General features: G+C 45.9%; 1 protein-coding gene across 1 annotated transcript in view; it reads left to right on the plus strand.

The window, feature by feature from the left end:
• The first annotated feature begins 861 nt into the window (after positions 1-861).
• Positions 862-21,714, plus strand: part of gpat2 (glycerol-3-phosphate acyltransferase 2, mitochondrial) — a 45,876-nt gene continuing 25,023 nt past the window's right edge. The window contains exons 1-6 of the mRNA XM_056278554.1: positions 862-924; positions 2,198-2,308; positions 2,715-2,788; positions 2,889-2,999; positions 3,388-3,510; positions 17,631-17,730. Coding sequence (XP_056134529.1) covers positions 862-924; positions 2,198-2,308; positions 2,715-2,788; positions 2,889-2,999; positions 3,388-3,510; positions 17,631-17,730 — 582 coding nt within the window. The remainder of the gene's footprint in view (positions 925-2,197; positions 2,309-2,714; positions 2,789-2,888; positions 3,000-3,387; positions 3,511-17,630; positions 17,731-21,714) is intronic.

The following is a 21,714-nucleotide window of genomic DNA, read 5'->3' on the forward strand; positions in this document are numbered from 1 at the left end:
CAGCTTTCTTGTCAGTGAGGATTGATTGTCAGTTGGGGGAAAAAAAAGACACAAACCTTTTTGAACCTATTACAACAGGATACATTTTTAGGTATCTGCACAGATGGTAGATATCTGTGTAGATATCTATGCAGATGGTACAGCTATAAACATGAGACTAAATGTCAGTTTGTGAGTTAGTTGGGAGCCAGATTCATCATCTCAAATTGGTCCTCACAAATATTGCTGGAAAAGAACATACACACACGGGTGCGCGTGCACACAACAATTTCTCCTTCCAAGCATTATGAGAGATTGCTCTGTGTGTCCTTTAACACAGTGTTTCCCAACTCAGTCTTCAAGTACCCCCTATCCTGCAGGTACCTGTTTGTAGTTATTCAACTAATCAGCAATTAATTATGTCACATGTTGCACACCTTGCATAATTAAGTGCTACGAGATGATTGGTTGAGTAAGTACAAGCAGGGCTCCCTATGCAGGGTTGCAATGAAAATCTGCAGGATAGGGGGTCCTTGAGGACTGGGTTGGGAAACACTGCTCACAATGCTTTAATCCACTGGTGTTCAGCTATGGGCCATTACTGTAAGTGCCACGTGTATGCAATGTTGCTTTCCAATCCCACTCTACTCCATTTCATTTCACTAATCAGAACACCTTCAACACGAGATGGGAGGACTAATTGGTGAAATCAGCTGGTGTAGTTTGGGGTTGGAAAGAAAACCAATTCTGTATGTGGCATGGCTCTCCATGCCGCATGGTTGAATACCACTGATCTAATCTGTACCTCATTTCCCCAAATGTCTGTTTTATAGGTACATTTGTGAGAAAGGTGAATTTATGGAACCATCGACTGTGACACAGATGAAGACTGACGGCGTCAGTAAAGAGGTGTCCCCTCCACCAACTCAGTATAGGAAGCCTGCAGTAAGACCACTGCCTAGCTGCTACACCCTACTACTGACCCACCCATTGTCATGTCCTGCAGTACCTATTTTACACAGGATAGCTGGGCACCCTTGCTTTCTCTTCGGGTACACGTCAAGTCTGTTTATGGTAGACAGTCCATGTTTTAAATCACAAATTAGAAATAAACACATGCTCTTCACGGTCTGCAAAGACAATACTTACTGATTTTAAGCTTCCAAGTAAAGGACAGAGTTCAAGAAAGGTCAGTTTTAATAACGGAGAAAGTTCAGTCGTAGGGGAGAGGAGCCTTCAAGCCAAGTTTATATGTAATTGCATTTGTGAGCATCTCATTTTTGTATGGTTTGTCAGGGGATGTGGGATGTAAAAAGTTGGGATTTGGCTAAAATTAGTCAAGCTCCGACCCTACTAATTCTCCAAAGTCTGATTTTACCCCAAGGAATTGCTGCTTGGGTTTTTAGAGCTTGTTTGTGATTGAATTGGGTGGTCTGGTAAAGATGACAGGCTGGGACTGCTCTTTTAAACAGAAATCTCTTTCGAGTAAAAAGTGTACAATACACTTTGATTTTCCAGTAAATTTCCTTTTTCAGCATACAGCATTACCCACACATTTTCACCTCACCTCGCTGCCTTTTCTCCTATTATCCGGCTGATTAGTCATTTAAATCATCAATATTCTGGGTTTTGTTACAGCAGCGGGTCTTTAGAAAACCTTAACCTTGCCAGGTATTGACTCAGAGTCAAAGGCTCTGTTTTGGGTTATTTGTCATCTTCATTCGACCATGAAAAAAAGTGTCACTGATGCTCAGAGATTCATTATTCCAGTTCACTCCTAAACAGGATAATCAATCCAGTTTTTCCACATAGAATGTGTTGTCTCTCACACACACAAACACACAGCAAGAGTCCACAAGCAAACCCAGTGACGCACAACTTAAGCAGTCCTTTGAAGATCCTGTATGTACTGCATGTGCTATCTCACATACATACACACACAGAGGATGATCATCTTTTCGATGTCATTAGCAGTGAAATTTCAAATGACATTCAAGTTCAAAATTGCTTACAGCAGTGACCTGTGGTCAGCCTACTGCAGGCACATATTAGAGTGATTGATCACTGTGCATTATGTAGTCAGGCCCATGCCGTCAGGCATTTTGTTTGTGCAGGATATTGCCTGGTTCAAGTACGAATGCTGGCCTGTATTACTATGGAACTAACAATTAGCCTGTGTGACGAAGTCTCTGCACTGTTGTGTTTTTGTTCCTGTCAGTTGTCTTGGGGAGTGAAGATCAAGCCGAAGCTGGAGATAATCCCTCCCTACCTGGGCAAATACAGACCCCGTGTGGGCCAATGCTGTCACCAGTGCACCCCAGACAGCCTGGTGAGAGCAGTTGGAACCTCATACAGAAGGCGGGGGGGGGGGGGAGTAAGGAGAGGCAGATCAAGAGGAGGGAGAAGGTGGAGAGAGCAAAAGGGAGAGAGAAGGCAGAAGAAGGGATGGATAGACCTTTAATGAGGCAGTAATGAGATCAGAGAGGGAGACTGCGTACACCCATGATTTCCTATACTGTAGTTTATTGCCACCGATTTCCGCTTTTAATCAGCCTAATAAATAGGTTGTAGTAGGCGATGTACAAGTCGGAAGCATTTTAATAGATGACCTCATTTAGATGGCTTTTTCACGGAGAGCTAGTGTTATAATGGTAGCTGACATGTGATGAATGGGATCCTATCTGATGGTGCATAAATCTGTCCATCTGTGTTTTCTTTTCCATGGCACTGCTCAGAACAAGAAGCTAGGAAAAAACTCTCCATCCCTTGGTCTCCAGAGCATCCTGAATATCAACGAGACACACACCAGGTATTGTCTACATCTACCTATATAGAAGTTCTTTCACTTCGCCCCCCCCAACTTACTCATCCCCCGACAAACTGCCTGTGTTTCATGTTTTGTATTGTAGATACCGTGGCTGGCTGGTGCGAAGGGTTTGCTGTGTACTGTTTGTGAGGGGATGCAAGGTTTACCCAAGTCCAGTACGCGACAGACTGGCTAGAGTCTGTCAGAGTAACAGGTAACCTGCGTGGATCTACGAGTAGAGAGGCCAGAGGGGAGTAAACAAGGGACAGGCAGGGATGTATAAAATGAAATATGTACCCACAGGTCTAGAAAGCGTGAAGGAGAAGGAAGGAGCGATAAGAGGTAGGTACAGACATGATAGAGCAAAGTGAGGTCGCCACAGAGCAGATGAAGGGAAATGGGCTAACTTCAGACTGTCATTAGACTTTTTCCCATTCTCTTTCTCTGAGCCCTCAGTAAAAGAGCCCCGTTTCTTAGCCTCTGTAGGTGTAATTGAGTTAGACACTCATACAGCCTACCCTGTTCAAGGATGTCGCTTTTGGCTTACTAGCAGGCAGCTTTATGATGCATTAACCCTGCTGTCCTGTGTCTGTGTGTTTTAGGGTGCAAGACGCTCTTACAGCAGAGCACACAGCACCTGTGCAGGGGGACAGCCAAGAGCAACTCAAGCAGCTCTCCGCATACCTGCCCCTCATCAATACCTCAATTTCTGCTGGTTTTCTACGGTGTGTACCATGTGGGTGTGTGTGTGTTCTTTGGGAGGGGATTATATACGTTTGTAAAAGCCCTTGTTTGAGCCTACCATCTGAGTAGCTAGTGGAATGGATTCTATCAGTCTGTTGAAGTCCTTTTTTCCCCTCTGTGTCTTTGTGGGGGTGGAGGTGGGGTCGAAATGTCTCCCTGAAATCTGCCCTCTACCCCGTCCCCATACACATACCTTCACTCCCTCTACCTTTCTATCTACAGCTGTCACCCTCACCACACATGTGGGTCGTGTGTGAGTAAGAAAGTGCAGAGGACATTGCTCTCTGTCGTCTATCTGTCAGGTGACTTCTGAGAAATAAAATACTCTGTGATGTCATGCTTTGTTGGAGAAATTGACTTAATGTCACAATTTATTTAAGATAGTCCAGGGGGGTCCGGGTAGCGTAGCGGTCTATTGCGTTGCCTACCAACATGAGAATCGCCAGTTCAAATCCCCGTGTTACCTCCAGCTTGGTCGGGCATCCCTACAGACACAATTGGCCGTGTCTGCAGGTGGGAAGCCGGATGTGGGTGTGTGTCCTGGTAAATGCACTAGTGCTTCCTGTGGTTGGTCAGGGTGCCTGTTCAGGGGGCAGGGGGAACTGGGGGGGAATAGCGTGATCCTCCCATGCACTACGTGCCACTGGTGAAACTCCTCACTGTCAGGTGAAAAGAAGCGGTTGGCGACTCCACATGTAGCGGAGGAAGCATGTGGTAGTCTGCAGCCCTCCCTGGATCGGCAGAGGGGGTGGAGCAGTGACCGGGATTGTTCGGAGGAGTGGGGTAATTGGCCGGGTACAACTGGGGAGAAAATGGGGGAGGGGGGGAACCCTTGTTTTTGCATTTATTTTTTTTTATAAACTTTATTTTCCAATTTTTAAGTTTTTTTGGAACAGGTATACAAACCACATGAACAACAACAACAAAAATAAACATGCAGGAATCCCCCCTCCCCCCCAAGGCTCAAAAAAAAAAAAAAGACTACGCAGGGATTTCTTATTCCAATTCCACATAATAACCATATTTTTGAAGACAATATAAAGTTACATTTCACGTACTCCAAAATGGCTGAGAGGGTTATTGCATTGTGACATCATCCACAATAGCTTGCTGGAAAAAAGAAAAACGATGGAGGTGCATTCCCCGTGCCAATCCCGGACAATATGACCCCCTGTGGTCATATGTCCTCCCACCGACCCCGTATTGGCACGCCCACCGGAAGCGCTATTCCTCTTTCCATCTCCAACTAAATGAGATCGGTCGATGGCTGTTTCTCTCTCGCTGGGACTAAGAGGAAAACTGCAAATACGCAAGTAATCTAGTGATATACTGGTATATTAGATACTAACTTATAGTTAGCTTACCTTTTATCGCCAAGATGTTCGTTAATCCGGTCGATGTGGCCGGATTCTACACTTGGTGCGGGTGTGTTAAACCGGCGACGCTCCGATGGGACCCCCATCCGGACTGTGTCTCCCATATCCCGCATGTTCACTACACGGGCTACTTGAGGGATGTAGACCATAATGGGATCGACTGCAATTTCTGTAAAACCATCAGAGGATCGGGGCGCCAAAGGTGGGCTGCCCTGTACCGTCAAAGATGGGGACTTGCAGATCCCTTCGCACCTGCTAACGAGGCGGCTAGCATGGTGCTACCTAGCTATAGCCATGGGGCGGAGGCTAGCAACATCCCTCCGATGCTTCCTAGCTACAGTCACGGGATGGCGGCTCCGGAGCCAGAGGCTATCCCACCATCCGGGATAGTTAGAGAGGACTGGATCAATGAGATCCTATCTCTCCCTGGTGAATCCGTGGCATGTTATTCGGCGGGTGCGGAACCCGAGGATTCACTGCCTGAGGAAGTAGACGATCAGGGCGTGGAAGACGACCAGCCAAGTTCGTCTCAACCAAACAAAGATGGCGACGCCATGCAACGTGGGTCCGAAACATTCCTCGCCAGTTTCCGCGATCTGTTCGCGCGAACGGTCAAGTCTGCCGACATCGTTACCGAGCCGGGCAATCCTCAAGATCCGGTGGTAGCCGATCTTCCACGAATGGCAGAGAGGGTCAGGGACTCCACTCTACCACCTCATCCTCACATCGAACGAGCGTTTAAGCGGGCGGAGGCGGATCCGCTACTTAAATCGTCCTCAAAGTTCAGTCAGAAGGGGGTTGACGTCTTAGCAGTCGAGGTTAGGAACCTCAACTACAAAGACTGGAAAATTCCGCAACCAGAGAGGGACATTTTATCGTTCAACCCTAACACCAAGGTGGGGTCTCGCGATACTCCCAAACACCCTTCGCAGTGGGGCCAACAGGTGGATCGTTACGCGTGTGATGCATGGCACGCCAGTACACGCGCAGCTGGACTCGTCTCAACGGCTGGGATGATAACGGCGTACATGCGCAAGCTCTGCAGCCTATCAAACGTCGAGCAAAGCAAAGCCGCCATCGCTACAGCAGGTATCGACGGGGCCGAGTTCGGTGACGTAGTGGCCAGCGAAGCAGGTTGTGAGTACATCTTGGAAATGGAACGCATAGCTGACTCCCTGGGATCGCTGCTGTATTCCATCGCTCTAGAGTGCGGTTCTAGCGCAGCTGCCTCCACCCTTTCGCGCAGACATCTCTGGCTAGAGACAGCCGGGGTAAAAGAGGAATTCTGCAAGGAGTGGATGGCCCACTCCTGCGCAGGGAACCAGGGCCTGTTTGGAACGACCCCGGACATTATCAGCAAATACAAGGCCGCCCAGGCCGAGCGCGAAACCTTGCACAAGGAGCTTCTCCCGATGATGAAGAACCCGCCTACCCCTAAGCCCGCGGTGGGCACAGGGCAGGGGGACAAGCCTGCGCACAAGCAGAAATGGAGAGAGACTTATCCAAAAAGAGGTGGTAAAGTGGGGCGCGGGCGTGGGCAGGGCTCACGTCCAAACTCCCAGTCTTCCACAGATCCAGCGGCCAAGCCGGACAGCACAGACACTTCCAAGAAGGGAGCTGCCAAGTGACGTGTTTCAGCAGGATGTTATGACCCACACCAACAGACTGATTCCAGAGCCGTCTCCGGCGATATAGACGCTTGTTCAGGGGACACAGCGTGCGCAGGGCTAAACACTGCGCCTTTTATTTTGGTTTCTGATGCACAGTCTACTTGTTCTATTCCAAAGGTTGTGAATGTGAATAAAAGTTTTTATGTTGGTGATGATGGTGATTGCGTTTTAAAAGGTTTGAAATGCAAGTCTGATTGTCTGTCTGAATCTTTAGGTAAAGGTGATGATAACAATGTAATAACATCCCTGCTGGAAATATTGGATAATAATGACATGAGCGCAAATGAGCCCCTGGGAGGGGACTATGATGCGACAATGTTTAGTCTCTCTGATGGGTCAAATGGTAATTTGGAAAGGTTCAAAACGCCAATTCCCCCATCTGGGTCTCCTTTACAAGGACGAAGCCCCCCCCATGGATGCAGGGCATGGCGGGCGGGGCTTCCCCAGACCCTTTACGCGCAACTTACGCGTGCTACCTGAACAGCAAGGTACAGGAGGCAACGAGACCTCTGTCACGCATGTTACACAGGTGGAAGGAATTGGTCCCGTCGGCCTCTGTTTTGGATCAGATAGCCCACGGACACCAAATCCTTTTCGAGAACGGTATTGTACCCCCGTACTTGGGAATAGTGCATACGGAATCGGGGTCGGTGGCCGAAGCACAAATCCTAGACAACGAACTCACAGAGTTACTCTCGAAAGGGGCAATCACGGTGGTTCCTCCCCTAGAAAGAGAAGAAGGGTTTTACAGCCGTTACTTTCTGGTCCCGAAGAAGGATGGGGGCATGCGCCCAATCCTAGATTTGAAACCCTTCAACAAGTATGTAGAGAAGATCAGTTTCAAAATGCTACGCACACCGGTTCTGCTGTCAATGGTGACACAGTCCGATTGGCTAACTTCGGTCGACCTAAAAGATGCTTTCTATCATTGTCCGATTGCGGAAAGACACAGAAAGTATCTTCGGTTCTGTTACCGGGGTCAGTGTTACCAGTACACATGCCTCCCGTTCGGATATCGCCTCTCTCCTCTGACATTCACAAGGTGTGTGAAAGCAGCGCTCGGAGTGTTGATGCGCAAAGGTATGCGCTTGGCATGGTTCCTAGACGACCTGTTGGTGTTGGCCCGGTCGCCGGAACAAGCAATACTCCATACTCAGGAGTTGATGGAATTCATGGAGTACATGGGTTTCACTATCAACATAAAGAAGAGCGCGCCATGGCCTTCGTGCCAGGCAACGTATCTGGGTCTGCGTTTGGATACGGTATCCATGCGCGCAACCCTTACGCAAGAGAGATGGCATTCCACCAGGACCACGTTAGCACATTTCGTCCCGGGGACATATGTCACTTATCGGATGATCAGGAGGCTGCTGGGCCTTCTGGCATCGGCTCACCAAGTTGTTCCTTTAGGTCTGTTGTTCATGAGGAGACTGCAATTGTGGTTCGCAGTTCACTTCTTGAAATACGGCAACGAACGCTGGTACAACAACCATCTTATCCTGGTCCCGCGCGTGGTAGCGCAGGACCTAGACCACTGGAACAGAACCTGCGTGGACATGTCTGGGGTCCCTATGGGCCCCAGGGGACCCGAGGTAACGATTTATACGGATGCGTCCCTCTCGGGTTGGGGGGCCATCCTTGGCTACAAAACAGCGCGAGGAGTGTGGCCGTCTGGGGAGAAGGTCCACATCAACGCGCGCGAGACAGAGACGTTTTGGCTGGCTATCCAGCATTTCGCTCAGGATCTCGTAGGCCGTCACATACTGATAATGACAGACAGCATGACGGCCAAGGCCTACATCAACCGCCAAGGCGGTATGAAGTCCAAGTGTTGCAGAGAGTTGGCCATGCAAATTTGGATTTGGGTCAACAGCAACGCGCTATCAATCAGGGCGCTTCATGTTCATGGGAAGGACAACGAAGCAGCGGACATCCTCTCGAGAGGCGGCCCGCATGCGGACAATTGGAGCCTCAACCCAGCCATAGTGGCTATGATCTGGGAGAGGTTCGGGGTAGCTCAAGTGGATCTGTTCGCATCGAAACTCAATTACAAGTGCTCTCGTTGGTACTCGATGCTCCCGTCCGACCTAGCGCCGTTGGGGGTCAATGCGCTTGGACTAGATCCATGGCCCGAGGAGATGCTTTACGCATTCCCCCCGCGCAGGTGCCTCCTAGACCTGGTGGTCAAGTTCGAGCGCACAGGGGGTCGGTTAGTTCTCGTGGCCCCGTACGAACCGAGCACCCCGTGGTTTCCGCGAATAGTGCCCTGGATAGTAGGCGAGCGGTTCGACGTCCCGGAGTGGGCGGACGCGCTCACGCAAGCAGGAGGGCTGCTATGGGAGGGCCCCTGGATAGGAGGCTCCCGATTAGCGGCGTGGATGCTTACAAAGCCAGGCTCTTAGCTATGGGACTTAGTGCGCAAGTGATTCGTGTCATCTTAGCGGCGCGTAAAGACTCCACGTATTCCAGGTACCAGGGGTACTGGAATCGATTTGACCAATTTTGCGCTGAACGCGACATGGACCCTTTGTCAGTAGGGATTGGGCCTATACTGACTTTTGTGGAGGTCTGTAGGAGTGATAGACTATGGTCTTTCTCCTCAGTCAAAGTCTGTGTGTCGGCTCTCACGTTCTTCCGGGGGGAAGATCGAGGGTAGCACAGTTTTCACTGCACCCGCTCATGACGCAGTACCTGTTGGGTGCTAAGAAGCTCTCAGCTAAGGAGCTTACGAGAGCTGAAACTTGGGATGCTTCCCTTGTTCTGCGCGCACTAGAGAAAGATCCCTTTGAACCCATGTCTACGGCAGACATGCGTTATGTCTCGGCTAAGCTGGTTGTGCTCTTGGCACTTACCACTGCAGCGAGGGGTTGTGAGCTCACTGCACTCACCATCAAGGGGATGGTGTTTTCTGGTAATCTGATGGTCACGCTCTTTACAGACCCCAGCTTCGTGCCCAAAACTGTGTCTGTCCTGACGAGTAGGGCCCCGGTGGTGATACACGCGTTTCATCCGTCACCGGTGACTAGGGATGAGAAACGCTTGCACCTCTCGTGTCCTGTACGGGCTTTACGCATTTACATGTGGCGCACAGCAGATATTCGTAGGTCTGACAGGCTGCTGTTGACCTACGGAGTGAGCAAACCAGGTTATGCCCTTTCCACCCAGAGGCTAGCACACTGGCTGGTGGATGGTATTACGGAGGCGTATACCAAAGCGGGTAAAACAGCTCCTAAGCTGAAGGCGCATTCTACCCGAGGGACTGCTACGTCGATAGCTGTGTTGTCAGGTAACGACTGGGAGGTCATCCGCCAGGCGGCGGTTTGGAGTGGTGAGACCACTTTCTTACAGCATTATTACCGGCACGTTAAGGTGCGGTCGGTTGCCGACGCTGTTCTGGAGCAGGCCTCTTAGGATGCTCTCATCAGAACGCGTACCCCTTCCCACCAGGGGTTTGAAGGGTTCATTGGACGGCTAGGGAACGGAGGCACGAATCCTGTCGTTGTTCAATGCAATAACCCTCTCAGCCATTTTGGAGTACGTGAAATGTAACTTTGGGTTCGCGAAGCGAACCCTAGTTATATGAACAACGACAAAATGGCTGAGAATAGAGCCGTTCTCCTCCTACCCGGGCCACAGGTGTGGTGCTCATTTAGTTGGAGATGGTTCGACTTACAAAGAGGAATAGCGCTTCCGGTGGGCATGCCAATACGGGGTCGGTGGGAGGACATATGACCACAGGGGGTCATATTGTCCGGGATTGGCACGGGGAATGCACCTCCATCGTTTTTCTTTTTTCCAGCGAGCTATTGTGGATGATGTCACAATGCAATAACCCTCTCAGCCATTTTGTCGTTGTTCATATAACTAGGGTTCGCTTCGCGAACCCAAAGTTGTACACATATATCTATAAGTATTTTCGTTACAACCAGGTAAATAAAAAGTACATTCAATAAAAGGGAAACCCTTCAATAAAGTCTATGAAAGGACTCCAGGTCAAAGTAAAGTTTTTGCGGGTTTTACATATTTTATATCGAGCTTTTCTAAAGGTAGAAAGGACAGCACCTCCCTCAACCACTGCAAAAATGATGGCGCTTTATTTGACTTCCAGTTAAATAGGATAAGTCTGTGTGCTAGTAATGAGGCAAATGCTAGAGCATTTGCCTGCAAAGTTGTGACCTTACAGTTAGGGGGTGGTATGCCAAAGACGGCTGTGTGAAAATCGGGGTTTATGGTCTGTTTACAGATATGTGAGAATACATTAAATATCTGTCCCCAATAACTGTTGAGGGAGGGGCATGCCCAGAACATGTGTCCCACCGAGACTGGACTATGACTGCACCTCGGACAGCTAGGGTCTGTGGTGGGAAAGATTCTGGCAAGCTTGTCCCCCGAGTAGTGAAGACGGTGAAGCACCTTAAACTGAATTAACCCATGTCGTATACACAATGAAGACGTATGAATACGAGTTAAGCTGTCCCGCCATGCCTCTTCAGAAAGCTCTACACCCAAATCTCTCTCCCATGCAGTTTTTGTTTTGTCCCAGGATATCTGTTTCAATCCCTGTATCAGTGTGTAAATTATAGAGACCCGTTTTTCCCCAAAGGGATCCTTCTCTAGAATAACATCTAATTGGCTCCTGGTTGGCAGATACGGAAATGAGGGAAACACTTTCTTGGCAAAACTACGGATTTGAAGGTATCTAAAAAAATGGGATCTGGGTATGTTATGGTCTTTGGTGTTTCAAATGAGGCGAATGTTCCATCTTTAAATAGATCACAGAAAAACACCAGTCCATTTCTATGCCAAAGTTGAAATGTGTTATCTAACACAGATGGCAAGAAGAATTGATTATTTGCTACTGGAAAAAGACCGCTAGCATGCTTTAATCCAAAATGCCTCCTAAACTGGAGCCATATCCTAAGTGAAGCTTTAACCACTGGGTTTGTTATTTGTATGTTACGATTATGTGGTAGTGGAGAGGTGAATATCGGTAAAGGATTGGATAAGAGTTCCATGTGAACCCAATCTGTACCCTGTTGATTCTCATATGTAAATGCCCAATGTAAAAGTTTTACAATGTTCGCAGCCCAGTAGTAACAAATAAAGTTAGGCAAACCTAATCCCCCTGTCTCCTTAGGGACCTCCAAGTATATTTTCTTCATCCTGGGGTTTGAATTGTTCCAGATGAATGATGAAATTAATCTATCTAATTGTTGAAAAGTTGTCTTTGGTATGAATATGGGAATCATTTGAAAAAGATAGAGAAATCTGGGTAAGACTGTCATTTTAACTATATTAATGCGGCCCGCTAATGAAATTGGTGGCATTGACCACTTTTTAAAATCTTGTTTTGTTCGTTCTATTAGTGTTTTAAAGTTATGGTTATATAACCTCCCCATTGTATGAGTGACTTTGATTCCTAAATATGTAAATACATTATGTTCAAGTTTGAATGGAAAGCTAGAGTAGTCTCTATCAGTGTGGTTAATCGGAAAAAGCAAGCTCTTTGAATAGTTTATCTTATAACCTGACAGGCGACCAAAGTTATCCAGGGTAAGTAATAGTCTTGGTATAGATTCTATTGGGTTGGATATATATAACAACAGGTCATCTGCATAAAGTGATACCTTATGCAATTTACCACCTCGTGAGATACCTTTAATGCCATCCTCTGCCCTAAGAGCTATAGCGAGTGGCTCAATTGCCAAATCGAACAAGTAAGGAGAGAGGCTGCAGCCCTGTCTGCAGCCCCTGTGTAGTGAAAAATAATCAGAAATAATATTATTCGTCCGCACTGCGGCTGTCGGTGAGCAATACAATATTTTAACCCATGCTAGGAATGTGAAACCAAAGCCAAACCTTTCTAGAACAGCAAATATTGCCATTCGATGCGGTCAAATGCCTTCTCAGCATCTAAAGAAATCACTACTTCTGTCTGTTCTACGGAATGTGGTGTGTACAGTACATTAAATAGGCGGCGCATGTTATAGAATGACTGCCTGCCTGGTATAAAACCAGTTTGATCAGGGTTAACAACCGTTGGGACAACAGTTTCAATACGGGTGGCCAAGATTTTTGTAAGGATTTTGTAGTCGCAATTCAACAAGCTTACAGGACGGTAGGAGCCACACATTAGGGGATCTTTTTCTTTTTTAAGTAACACTGATATGATTGCCTGCATCATAGTTTGGGGCAATTTCTGTTGGTTAAAAATTTCCTGATACATCAGGTTAAGTATTGGTGCCAGCTTGGTAGCAAATTCTTTATACATTTCAATTGTGAAACCATCCGGACCTGGTGCTTTGTTGCTCTGCATGGATTTAATTGCTTGTATCACTTCCTCTGTTGATATCTCTCTGTCTATCTGTGCTCTGTCTTCAAGGGCAATTTTTGGTGTGGTCAGACCGTCTAAAAAAGTTGAAATATGCAACAAGTCGCTGGGCGGTTTTGAACTATAAAGGGTAACATAAAATTGTTTAAACTGGTTATTGATGGTGTCAGGGTCGGCAGTCTTTACCCCAGCTGCTGTGTAAATTTCAGAAATAGTGTTAGCGGCTATGGACTGTCTAACCTGATGGGCTAATAGTTTTCCAGCTTTCTCTCCATGCTCATAAAATGTCTGTTTTGATTTAAAGAATAATTGTTCTGTTTGTTTAATGGAGAGATTGTCGAATTCTGTTTTTAATAATAATTTTTTCTTATAAAGTTCAGGTGTTGGGGAATCGGCATATGAACGGTCCACTTCCGCTATACTATGGGACAGTTCTGTTAGACGTTGTTTATGTTTCTTTCTCTCATGTGCTGTGTATGAGATTATTTGGCCTCTAAGGTAGGCTTTGAGAGCCTCCCAAACAATAGTTAGTGGCATATCTGGAGTATGGTTGAATTCCATAAAGATATCTATCTGGGCGGTCCGCGGTGGTGTAGCGGTCTAAGCATCGGCTCTGTGTCGATGCAGTTGCCCACTGGGGACTGGGGTTCGCGCCCCGGTCTCGTCAGATCCGACTATGGCCGGACTCGACGAAGCAGCGATCATTGGCAACGCTGTCTTCGGGAGGGGGGCGGAGTCGGCTTGTGTTCGTCACGTGAATGCGTCTCTGTGTGTGTCGGAAAAACAGTGGTTCGGCTTGGAGTCGCCTTGTCACGAAAGTGGCGAGGCGGTCTCCTTCGAGACTGCCGGCCGGAGAGATGCAGTTGGCGAACGCATACAGTGCGAGGGTGGGTGTTTGAATTAAAATAGGGATCGATTGGCCACTAAATTGGGAGAAAAAAGGGAAAAATCAGAAATAAATTTATTAAAAAAAAAAAGAAATCTATCTGCTGGGAGAGAAAATGTTTAAAGGAGTCCCTGGACAGTAATAGAGGATCAAATCGCCAGGTGCGTTGGGGTTTAGGGCAGTCTATGAAACCTATATCTAGATGTACAGGACTATGATCCGAAATAACAATACTATTATATTGGCTCCCCCTAACCATAGGAAGGACCCTACTATCCAGGAGAAAAAAATCAATCCTTGAGTAAGAATGGTGCACTGGGGGAAAAAAGGAGTATTGTTTAGTAGTTGGGTTGTTTCTTCTCCAGGGATCAAAAAGAGAGTAGGATTCCATAAATGAATGGATAACAGCACCTGCCTTCGAAACTTTACTATTAGGTCTTGGGTTTGATCTATCCAAATATGGATGTAATACACAATTAAAATCTCCCCCCAATATTAATCGGTAATTATTTAAGTCTGGGAGGGCTGCTATGAAACTAGAGAAAAAAAGTGGGTCATACCAGTTTGGTCCATATACATTTGCCAGTGCCACAGGTGTACCATACAAGTTACCCATCACTATCACATACCTTCCCCTGGGGTCAGAAATAGTCAGTAGTGGAACGAATGGGATACCCTTCCTGATCAAGATGGCCGTGCCCCGCGTTCTGTTCTCATTCCTGGAACAGAAAATTTGTCCTATCCAAGCTTTTTTTAGTTTTGTATGTTCACTTGACCGAAGGTGGGTTTCCTGTAAGAACATGACATCAGCTCTCAAAGATTTTAAATGTACAAAAACCCTACTACGCTTTACTGGATTGTGAATTCCCTTTATATTCCAGCTCAAAAAACGAAGATAACCTGTATTCTGAGTGTCAAACATTTTTTCTAAAAATGAAAAGAGAAAAGAAAAGAAAAAGTCCCTGCCTACTAGCTACAAAACAAAAACAGAGCCTTGAGAACCCATGCTGATCTACTAGTTCCCTAGAGATCGCATCCCCCATTTCTAGTATAACCTGGCAAATAACCATATAAAAACCCTCTAACAAGCCCCAACCAGGGCGAACAGTGGTCTTGTTAAGATTATATTAAATCCAAAAAGTATTTATATACCTAAGAACTATATATCAACACCCATATTAAAAAAAATTTTTTAAATTAAAATAAAAAAAAGAAAAGGAAGTAAAATATATCTACACCCATATAACAGCAGTTATAATACAGTTCTTTTGTAGGTAAGTGACACTGACCTGGGTGTCACCCTAGCAGTCGTCACCAAAGCACTGTTACGGGTCTCATAATAATTAGCATCCATACACACATACATGCACACACACGATAATAATAAAACAGACAAATATCTTTTTTAAATGGGCAGCAGGTATGAGACATTCTTATTAAATGAAAAATGTAACATTATCTGTGAGTCTCAAATTACAAAAGTTAAAGTAAATAGATAAAGTTAAACCATAACGTTACCCTGTTGTCTTGGTGTCTTAGCTAGTTACTTTCGCTAGCTGTTGGCACTTAGCAGCTAATATCAATTAGCCGCCAATACCAGTTAGCCACAAATATATTGGAGTTTATCAACATCTTACTGTACATTGTCCTGAGGCTTTAGATTCTCCCTGATATAACCCATCGCCTTAGATGGGTCTTCGAACCGCTTTTCTTGGCCGGATGATGAAGTGATACGAAGCACCGCCGGGAACTGGATCCCGAACTTGACGCCCTGGCAGCTCCGGAGGAGCCGTTTAGCTTCGGAGAAGGCCGCTCTCTTCTTCGCCACTGCCGCGGTGTAATCCGGGAAGATGCTCACTCTCTTGCCGTGCAGGCTCAACGGAGCTGAACGGGCAGCTTTGCGGAAAACCTCCTCCTTCTCTGAGAAATAGTGAAACTTCACCACGATGATCCTGGGGGGTTCTCCTTTGTTGGTCGAGTGCCGCAGGCCGCGGTGAGCCCAGTCTAGGGTCGGGGTGAAGCTGAGGCCCAGTAACTCCTGCAGTAGTTTAGCGATGCTAATAGTAGGCTGCTGACCTCCGCTGGTCTCGAATCCCTCCTTTATCCCGACAATGCGTGCATTACACTGGTGTTGTCGCCCCTCCATACCGTCTACCTTCTGGCGTAGCATAGCGACTTCAGATTTTAGCTGGCCGATGTCCTCCTCCATTTTCGTGGTCTTGTCTGAGTATGTGTTCAGGCTGTCCTCCACGTCTTTCAGACGGGTCTCTTGTTTCGCCATGCCGGCCTTTATAGCGTCTATTTTTGCATTCAGATCCTCTGTGAATGAATCTATCCGTGCCAAGATCTTGCTCTCACTGCTCGCGATGGCAGCCATCACCCCAGATAGGTCTGTAGACTCCTCGTCCGGGGCTTTCACAGAGCCCGAGGCTTTAGCGGCCTGGTCACTGCTGGATTTGTTTTTGCCCATCGCGTCTTCTAGATGATCGATATGCAAGTACAGGGTTGTGAGTCCGGTGTTCTAGCGGTTAAGTGTCGTGTGTGTTAAACCTAATTTATCTGTGTTTGATCTGAAAAGTTAAAATATTAATGAAAAGTTCGCCCTGATCAGGAGCTCAATCTAAAGACGTCCTCACATGTTACTGCTCACCAGCGCCCCCCCGTTTTTGCATTTTAGTGTGCAATTATGTTATTGTGAGGGTGGCACGGTGGCGCAGTGGTTAGCGCGGTCGCCTCATAGCAAGAAGGTCCTGGTTTCGAGCCCGAGGGTAGTCCAACTGTGGGGGTCATCCCAGGCCGTCCTCTGTGTGGAGTTTGCATGTTCTCCCCGTGTCTGCATGGCTTTCCTGCGGGGGCTCCAGTTTCCTCCCACAGCCCAAAGACATGTAGGTCGGGTGAATCAGCCATACTAAATTGTCCCTAGGTGTATGTGTGTGTGTGTGTGTGTGTGTGTCAGCCCTGTGGTGGCCTGGCGGGTGTCCAGGGTGTCTCCCTGCCTTCCACCAAATGACTGTTGAGATAGGCTCCAGCATCCCCATGACCCTGAGCAGGATAAGCGGTTTGGATCGTGGATGGATGGATGGAATGGATTGTCTCATTTGGCCACTATGGAATCGATGACTAGTGCAATAGAAAATCAGAAAAGAATAGCAAAGTTTTGGTGTGCCTGACTTAAGTTTTTTTCTACTGAGTCACCACAACGTCGCTCAGATCGAATTTTCTTCTCAAACAAGCCAGCAGCTTTTTCCCACCTAGAACACATTCCCCTAATGGCTGGTCACAAATCAGTCATTTCAAACCAAGAGAGCCTTCTTATTGTTAGGCAAAGTCACTGTCTGTCAGAAGAATTTATTATTTGTGGTTTCTCTCCTAATAGGAAATAACAGACACCATCACCGCCTTGTTTGCCAGCTTGGTCTTGTTTATTGTGGTTATTTTAGTATACTTGATTGAAACACTTAAGGGTGGAGGGTGGAAAAGTGGCAGAAAGGGAGTCTAGCATTTCAAATTGTGTTCTTGTAAATAATACTAATGTCATCACCATACCCCATTATCTCTTTTTTCCTCATTCTCAGCCTCATTTACATGTCATCACCACTTCACTCCATCCTCACTTCCATCTCTTGTTTTTTTCTCCATCAGATTTGCAACTTTGCGTCACTTGGAGATGTGGTGGTCGTATTGATGAAAATCAATACGACCACCACATCTCCCATTGTCCCTTCTGTGCTTTTAGGTTCTGCTCCGTTCCTCTCTTCCTTATCTCCAGTCATTCATTTACCCCCCTCACCTTATCCTGTCACTCCACACCCCGCACCCGCTCTCCTCTCCTGTATAGATGTTTGGGCTGGGTGATGTTAAAGACACTCAGATCAGTGTTCTGCAGCATCCAGGTTAACCTTAACCACATAAGAGCTTTGCATCAGGCCTCAGAGCAGGTAAGCAAGGTCCTGCAGATGCACATACACTTCACGCATGCATGCACAAACACACACACACACACACACACACACACACACTACATCAAACACTGCTTCTGGGTCATGGAGACAGTGAGAATAACTGACTTCCCAGAGTAAAACCATTTATGGTGCATACAGAAATACAGCCTATTTAAGTGCACACAGAAAGACACACACTCTTGTAACTTCTGTTTCAAATTACTCTTTCTGTTGCGTATGGATATCTACAATTGCAATCTAGAAGTGTGCGATGTTTTCCTTTGACATAGTGATTAAGCAGTCATTTTAGAGCAGGGGCATTTTTAGCCACATGATATTTTAAGGAACTATTACCATCTTTAGGGTAGCAAAAGGAATTCTATAATGCTAAATTCATATTTTACCATGTTGCAATGAAATCAAATGTTAACAAAGATTTGGAGTAAACATGCAAAACTTAGATAAGGTTCATTTTTCACTTGCGTTCCCTTTCAGCGTATATCTGTGAGGTTCCAGCTTTGGATACAACCCTAATTACATGGTTGGCTAGATGAGTACAAGTAAACCAATGTCTAAAATTATCATAAGATAGTTCAGCGGTTGTTTCTTTTTACTCATTTTCCCACAAAACTTTACAGGAGCGTCTTAAAAGGAAAATCATCTGCCTTAATGTGGTTGACGTCAGATGCTCAGACCCTTGTTTCACAACCATGTATGATACACTTTTCTAAGAGATTACAAATGTACGGACATGCTCAAATTTGTTGGTACCCTTCCACAAAAAATGAAGAATGCACAATTTTCTGAAATAACTTGGAAGGGACAAAAGTAATTGGCATCCACCATTGTTTATTCCATATTTCATAGACATCAGACTTTGCTTTTGATTTTTTTTATTCAACGTAATATTGTAAATAAAACAAATGAAAATGGCATGGACAAAAATGATGGGACCCTTAACCTAATATTTTATTGCACAACCTTTAGAGGCAATCACTGCAATCAATTTTTTTCTGTAGCTCTCGATGAGACTTCTGCACCTGTTAACGGATATTTTGGCCCACTCTTCCTGAGCAAACTGCTGCAGCCGCCTCAGGTTTGATGGGTGCTTTCTCCAGACTGCAAGTTTCAGTTCTTTCCCTAGATGTTCGATAGGATTCAGATCAGGACTCAATCGAAGGGCACTTCATTATAGTCCAAAGTTTTGTTCTTATCCATTCTGGGGCGCTTTTAGCTCTGTGTTTTGGGTCATTATCCTGTTGGAGGACCCGTGACCTGCGTCTTAAGACAGAGCTTTCTGACACCGGGCAGTACGTTTCGCTCCAGAATGCCTTGATATTCTTGAGGATTTCATTGGAAAGCAGCCCCTAACATAACCAAGTCTGCTCCTTGTTTCAATGTAGGTATGGGTTCTTTTCTTTGAAAGCTTAATTTTTTCGTCTGTGAACACTGAGTCAAGTCACTTTTATTTTTATAGCCCAATGTCACAAATTTGTCTCAAGGGGCTTTACAGCAACAAAACATCCTGTCCTTAGACCCTCACATCGGATAAGGAACAACTCCCTAAAAAAAAACCAACCTTTAACAGGGAGAAAAAATAGGAAGAAACCTCAGGGAGAGCAACAGAGGAGGGATCTCTCTCCCAAGACGGACAAACGTGCAATGGATGTTGTGTTTACACAATTTACACAATACAACATTCAAAGAGGGTAGCAGTATTATAATGGAATTATAAAATATATGAAGAATATGATGAGGAGGATGCAAAGCAGTATCCAGACACCACCAGAACAGCCCAGGATCCGAGCCACGCAACCAGCATCACCATAAAAATAAAAATAAAAATTAGTCACACATTAACAAAATTAAATGGTTATTAGATACATAAAAAGAAAATGTGATGTGGGGGATGCCAAGCAGTGTCTAGGTGGCGACCACCATCACCATGGAGACCTGGGAGGAGGACAGACTGCGTGTGCACACAAGGGAGACTCCCAGCGCACCATTCACACACAGAAGAGGAGACAGGAGAAGACATAATTCACAGAGAGAAAAGATGTGAGAGAAGAGAATAGTTTGCAATAGTCAGTAGTACTTGATAAAAACACTGAGACAGAAATCAACCCGCCACGCAGTACAGGTTGTGAAGTATTCAACTTAAAGGCAACTAATGTAGGTTAAGGCAAAAAGATGAGTTTTAAGTTTGGATTTAAAGGACTCAACAGACTGGTTGTCTGATGGCAGCAGGCAGGTTATTCCACAAGAACAGGGCCTGATGGGAAAAGGCCCTGCCACCAGCTGGCTTCTTTTTTACTTTGGGTATACACAGGAGCCCTGTATTTTGAAAGTGAAGAGCTCAAGATGGAATATACCCTTTAAGGAGATCAGACAGGTAAAATGGGGCAAGCCCATAAGTCAGCAGAAGCACCTTGAAGTCTCATCTAACATGGATAGGAAGCCAATGAAGGGAGGAAAGAATTGGTGTAATATGATCAAATTTTCTAGTTTTTGATAGGATTCTAGCTGCAATATTCTGAACCATCTCAAGACTTGTATTAGAATGTGACAGACCTGAAAACAACATTATAGTAATCAAGTCTGGATGAAACAAATGCATGTATTAGAGTCTCTGCGTCAGCCATGACAAGAATGGACATGGCTATGGAATGGATGTGAATTGCCAAATAGCTCCAGTTTTGACTCATCTGTCCAAAGAACATTCTCTCATAAGGATTATGGCTTGTCAATATCCATTTTTAGCAAATTCCAGTCTGGTTTTTTTATGTTTAATTCATCCATTATCCAAACCCCTTATCCTGCCCTCAGGGTTGCGGGGATGCTGGAGCCTATCCCAGAAGTCATTGGGCAGCAGGCAGGGAGACACCCTGGACAAGCCGCCAGTCCATCACAGCGCCCCTCCCCCACGCATATTCACACGTAGGGACAATTTAGTATGGCCGATTCACCCGACCTACATGTCTTTGGAATGTGAGAGGAAACCAGAGCACCCGGAGGAAACCCACACAGACACGGGAGAACATGCAAACTCCACACAGAGGACGGCCCCCAAGGTTGGACTACCCCGGGGCTCGAACCCAGGACCTTCTTGCTGTGAGGTGACTGCGCTAACCACTGCGCCACCGTGCCGCCCCTTTTTCGTGTGTTTTTTTATTACTTTTTATGTTTGTCTTTCAAAAATGGAGTCCTCCTGGGTCTTCTTCCATGGAGCCCAGTTTCACTCAAAAAGCAGCAGATGGTGCGATCAGAAACTGATGTACCTTCACCTTTGAGTTCAGCTTGTATCTCTTTAGCAGTTATCTTTGTTTCTTTTTCTACTATTTGCACCATCCTTCTGTTCAACCTGGGGTTGATTTTCCACTTTCGGCTGTGCCCAGGGAGGTAGGCTACAGTTCCACGGACCTTAAAACGTCTTCATAATATTTGCAACGGTTGTCACAGGAACATCAAGTTGCTTGGAGATGGTCTTGTAGCCTTTTACCTTTACCATGCTTGTCTGTTATTTTCTTTCTGATCTCCTCAGACAACTCTGTCCTTTGCCTTCTCTGGTCCATGATCAGTGTGGTGCACACAATGATACCAAACAGCACAGTGACGACTTTTCTCCATTTGAATAGGCTGAATGACTGATTACATGATGGGAGAAATTTGTGATACTAATTAAAGAAACTAATTGGTTTTAAATATCACTATAATCCAATTATTTATTATCTTTTCTAAGGGGTACCAACAAATGTGTCCAGGCCATTTTAGAATATCTTTAGAGAATAAGCAATAATTCATCTCTTTTCACAGCTTCTTTGCTTTATTCTATCACACACCAAAGGCATGCAAGTATACATGACAAAATAGCTTCTAATTTCAGCACTTTTCAGGAGGAATGAAACATTTCAATGAGGTGTAAGGGTACCAACAAATCTGAGCACATCTTTATGTTTAATTAAGATCTTACAAAAAGACCAA

This window comes from Lampris incognitus, chromosome 1 (genome assembly GCF_029633865.1).
Source record: "Lampris incognitus isolate fLamInc1 chromosome 1, fLamInc1.hap2, whole genome shotgun sequence".
Classification (NCBI taxonomy): domain Eukaryota; kingdom Metazoa; phylum Chordata; class Actinopteri; order Lampriformes; family Lampridae; genus Lampris; species Lampris incognitus.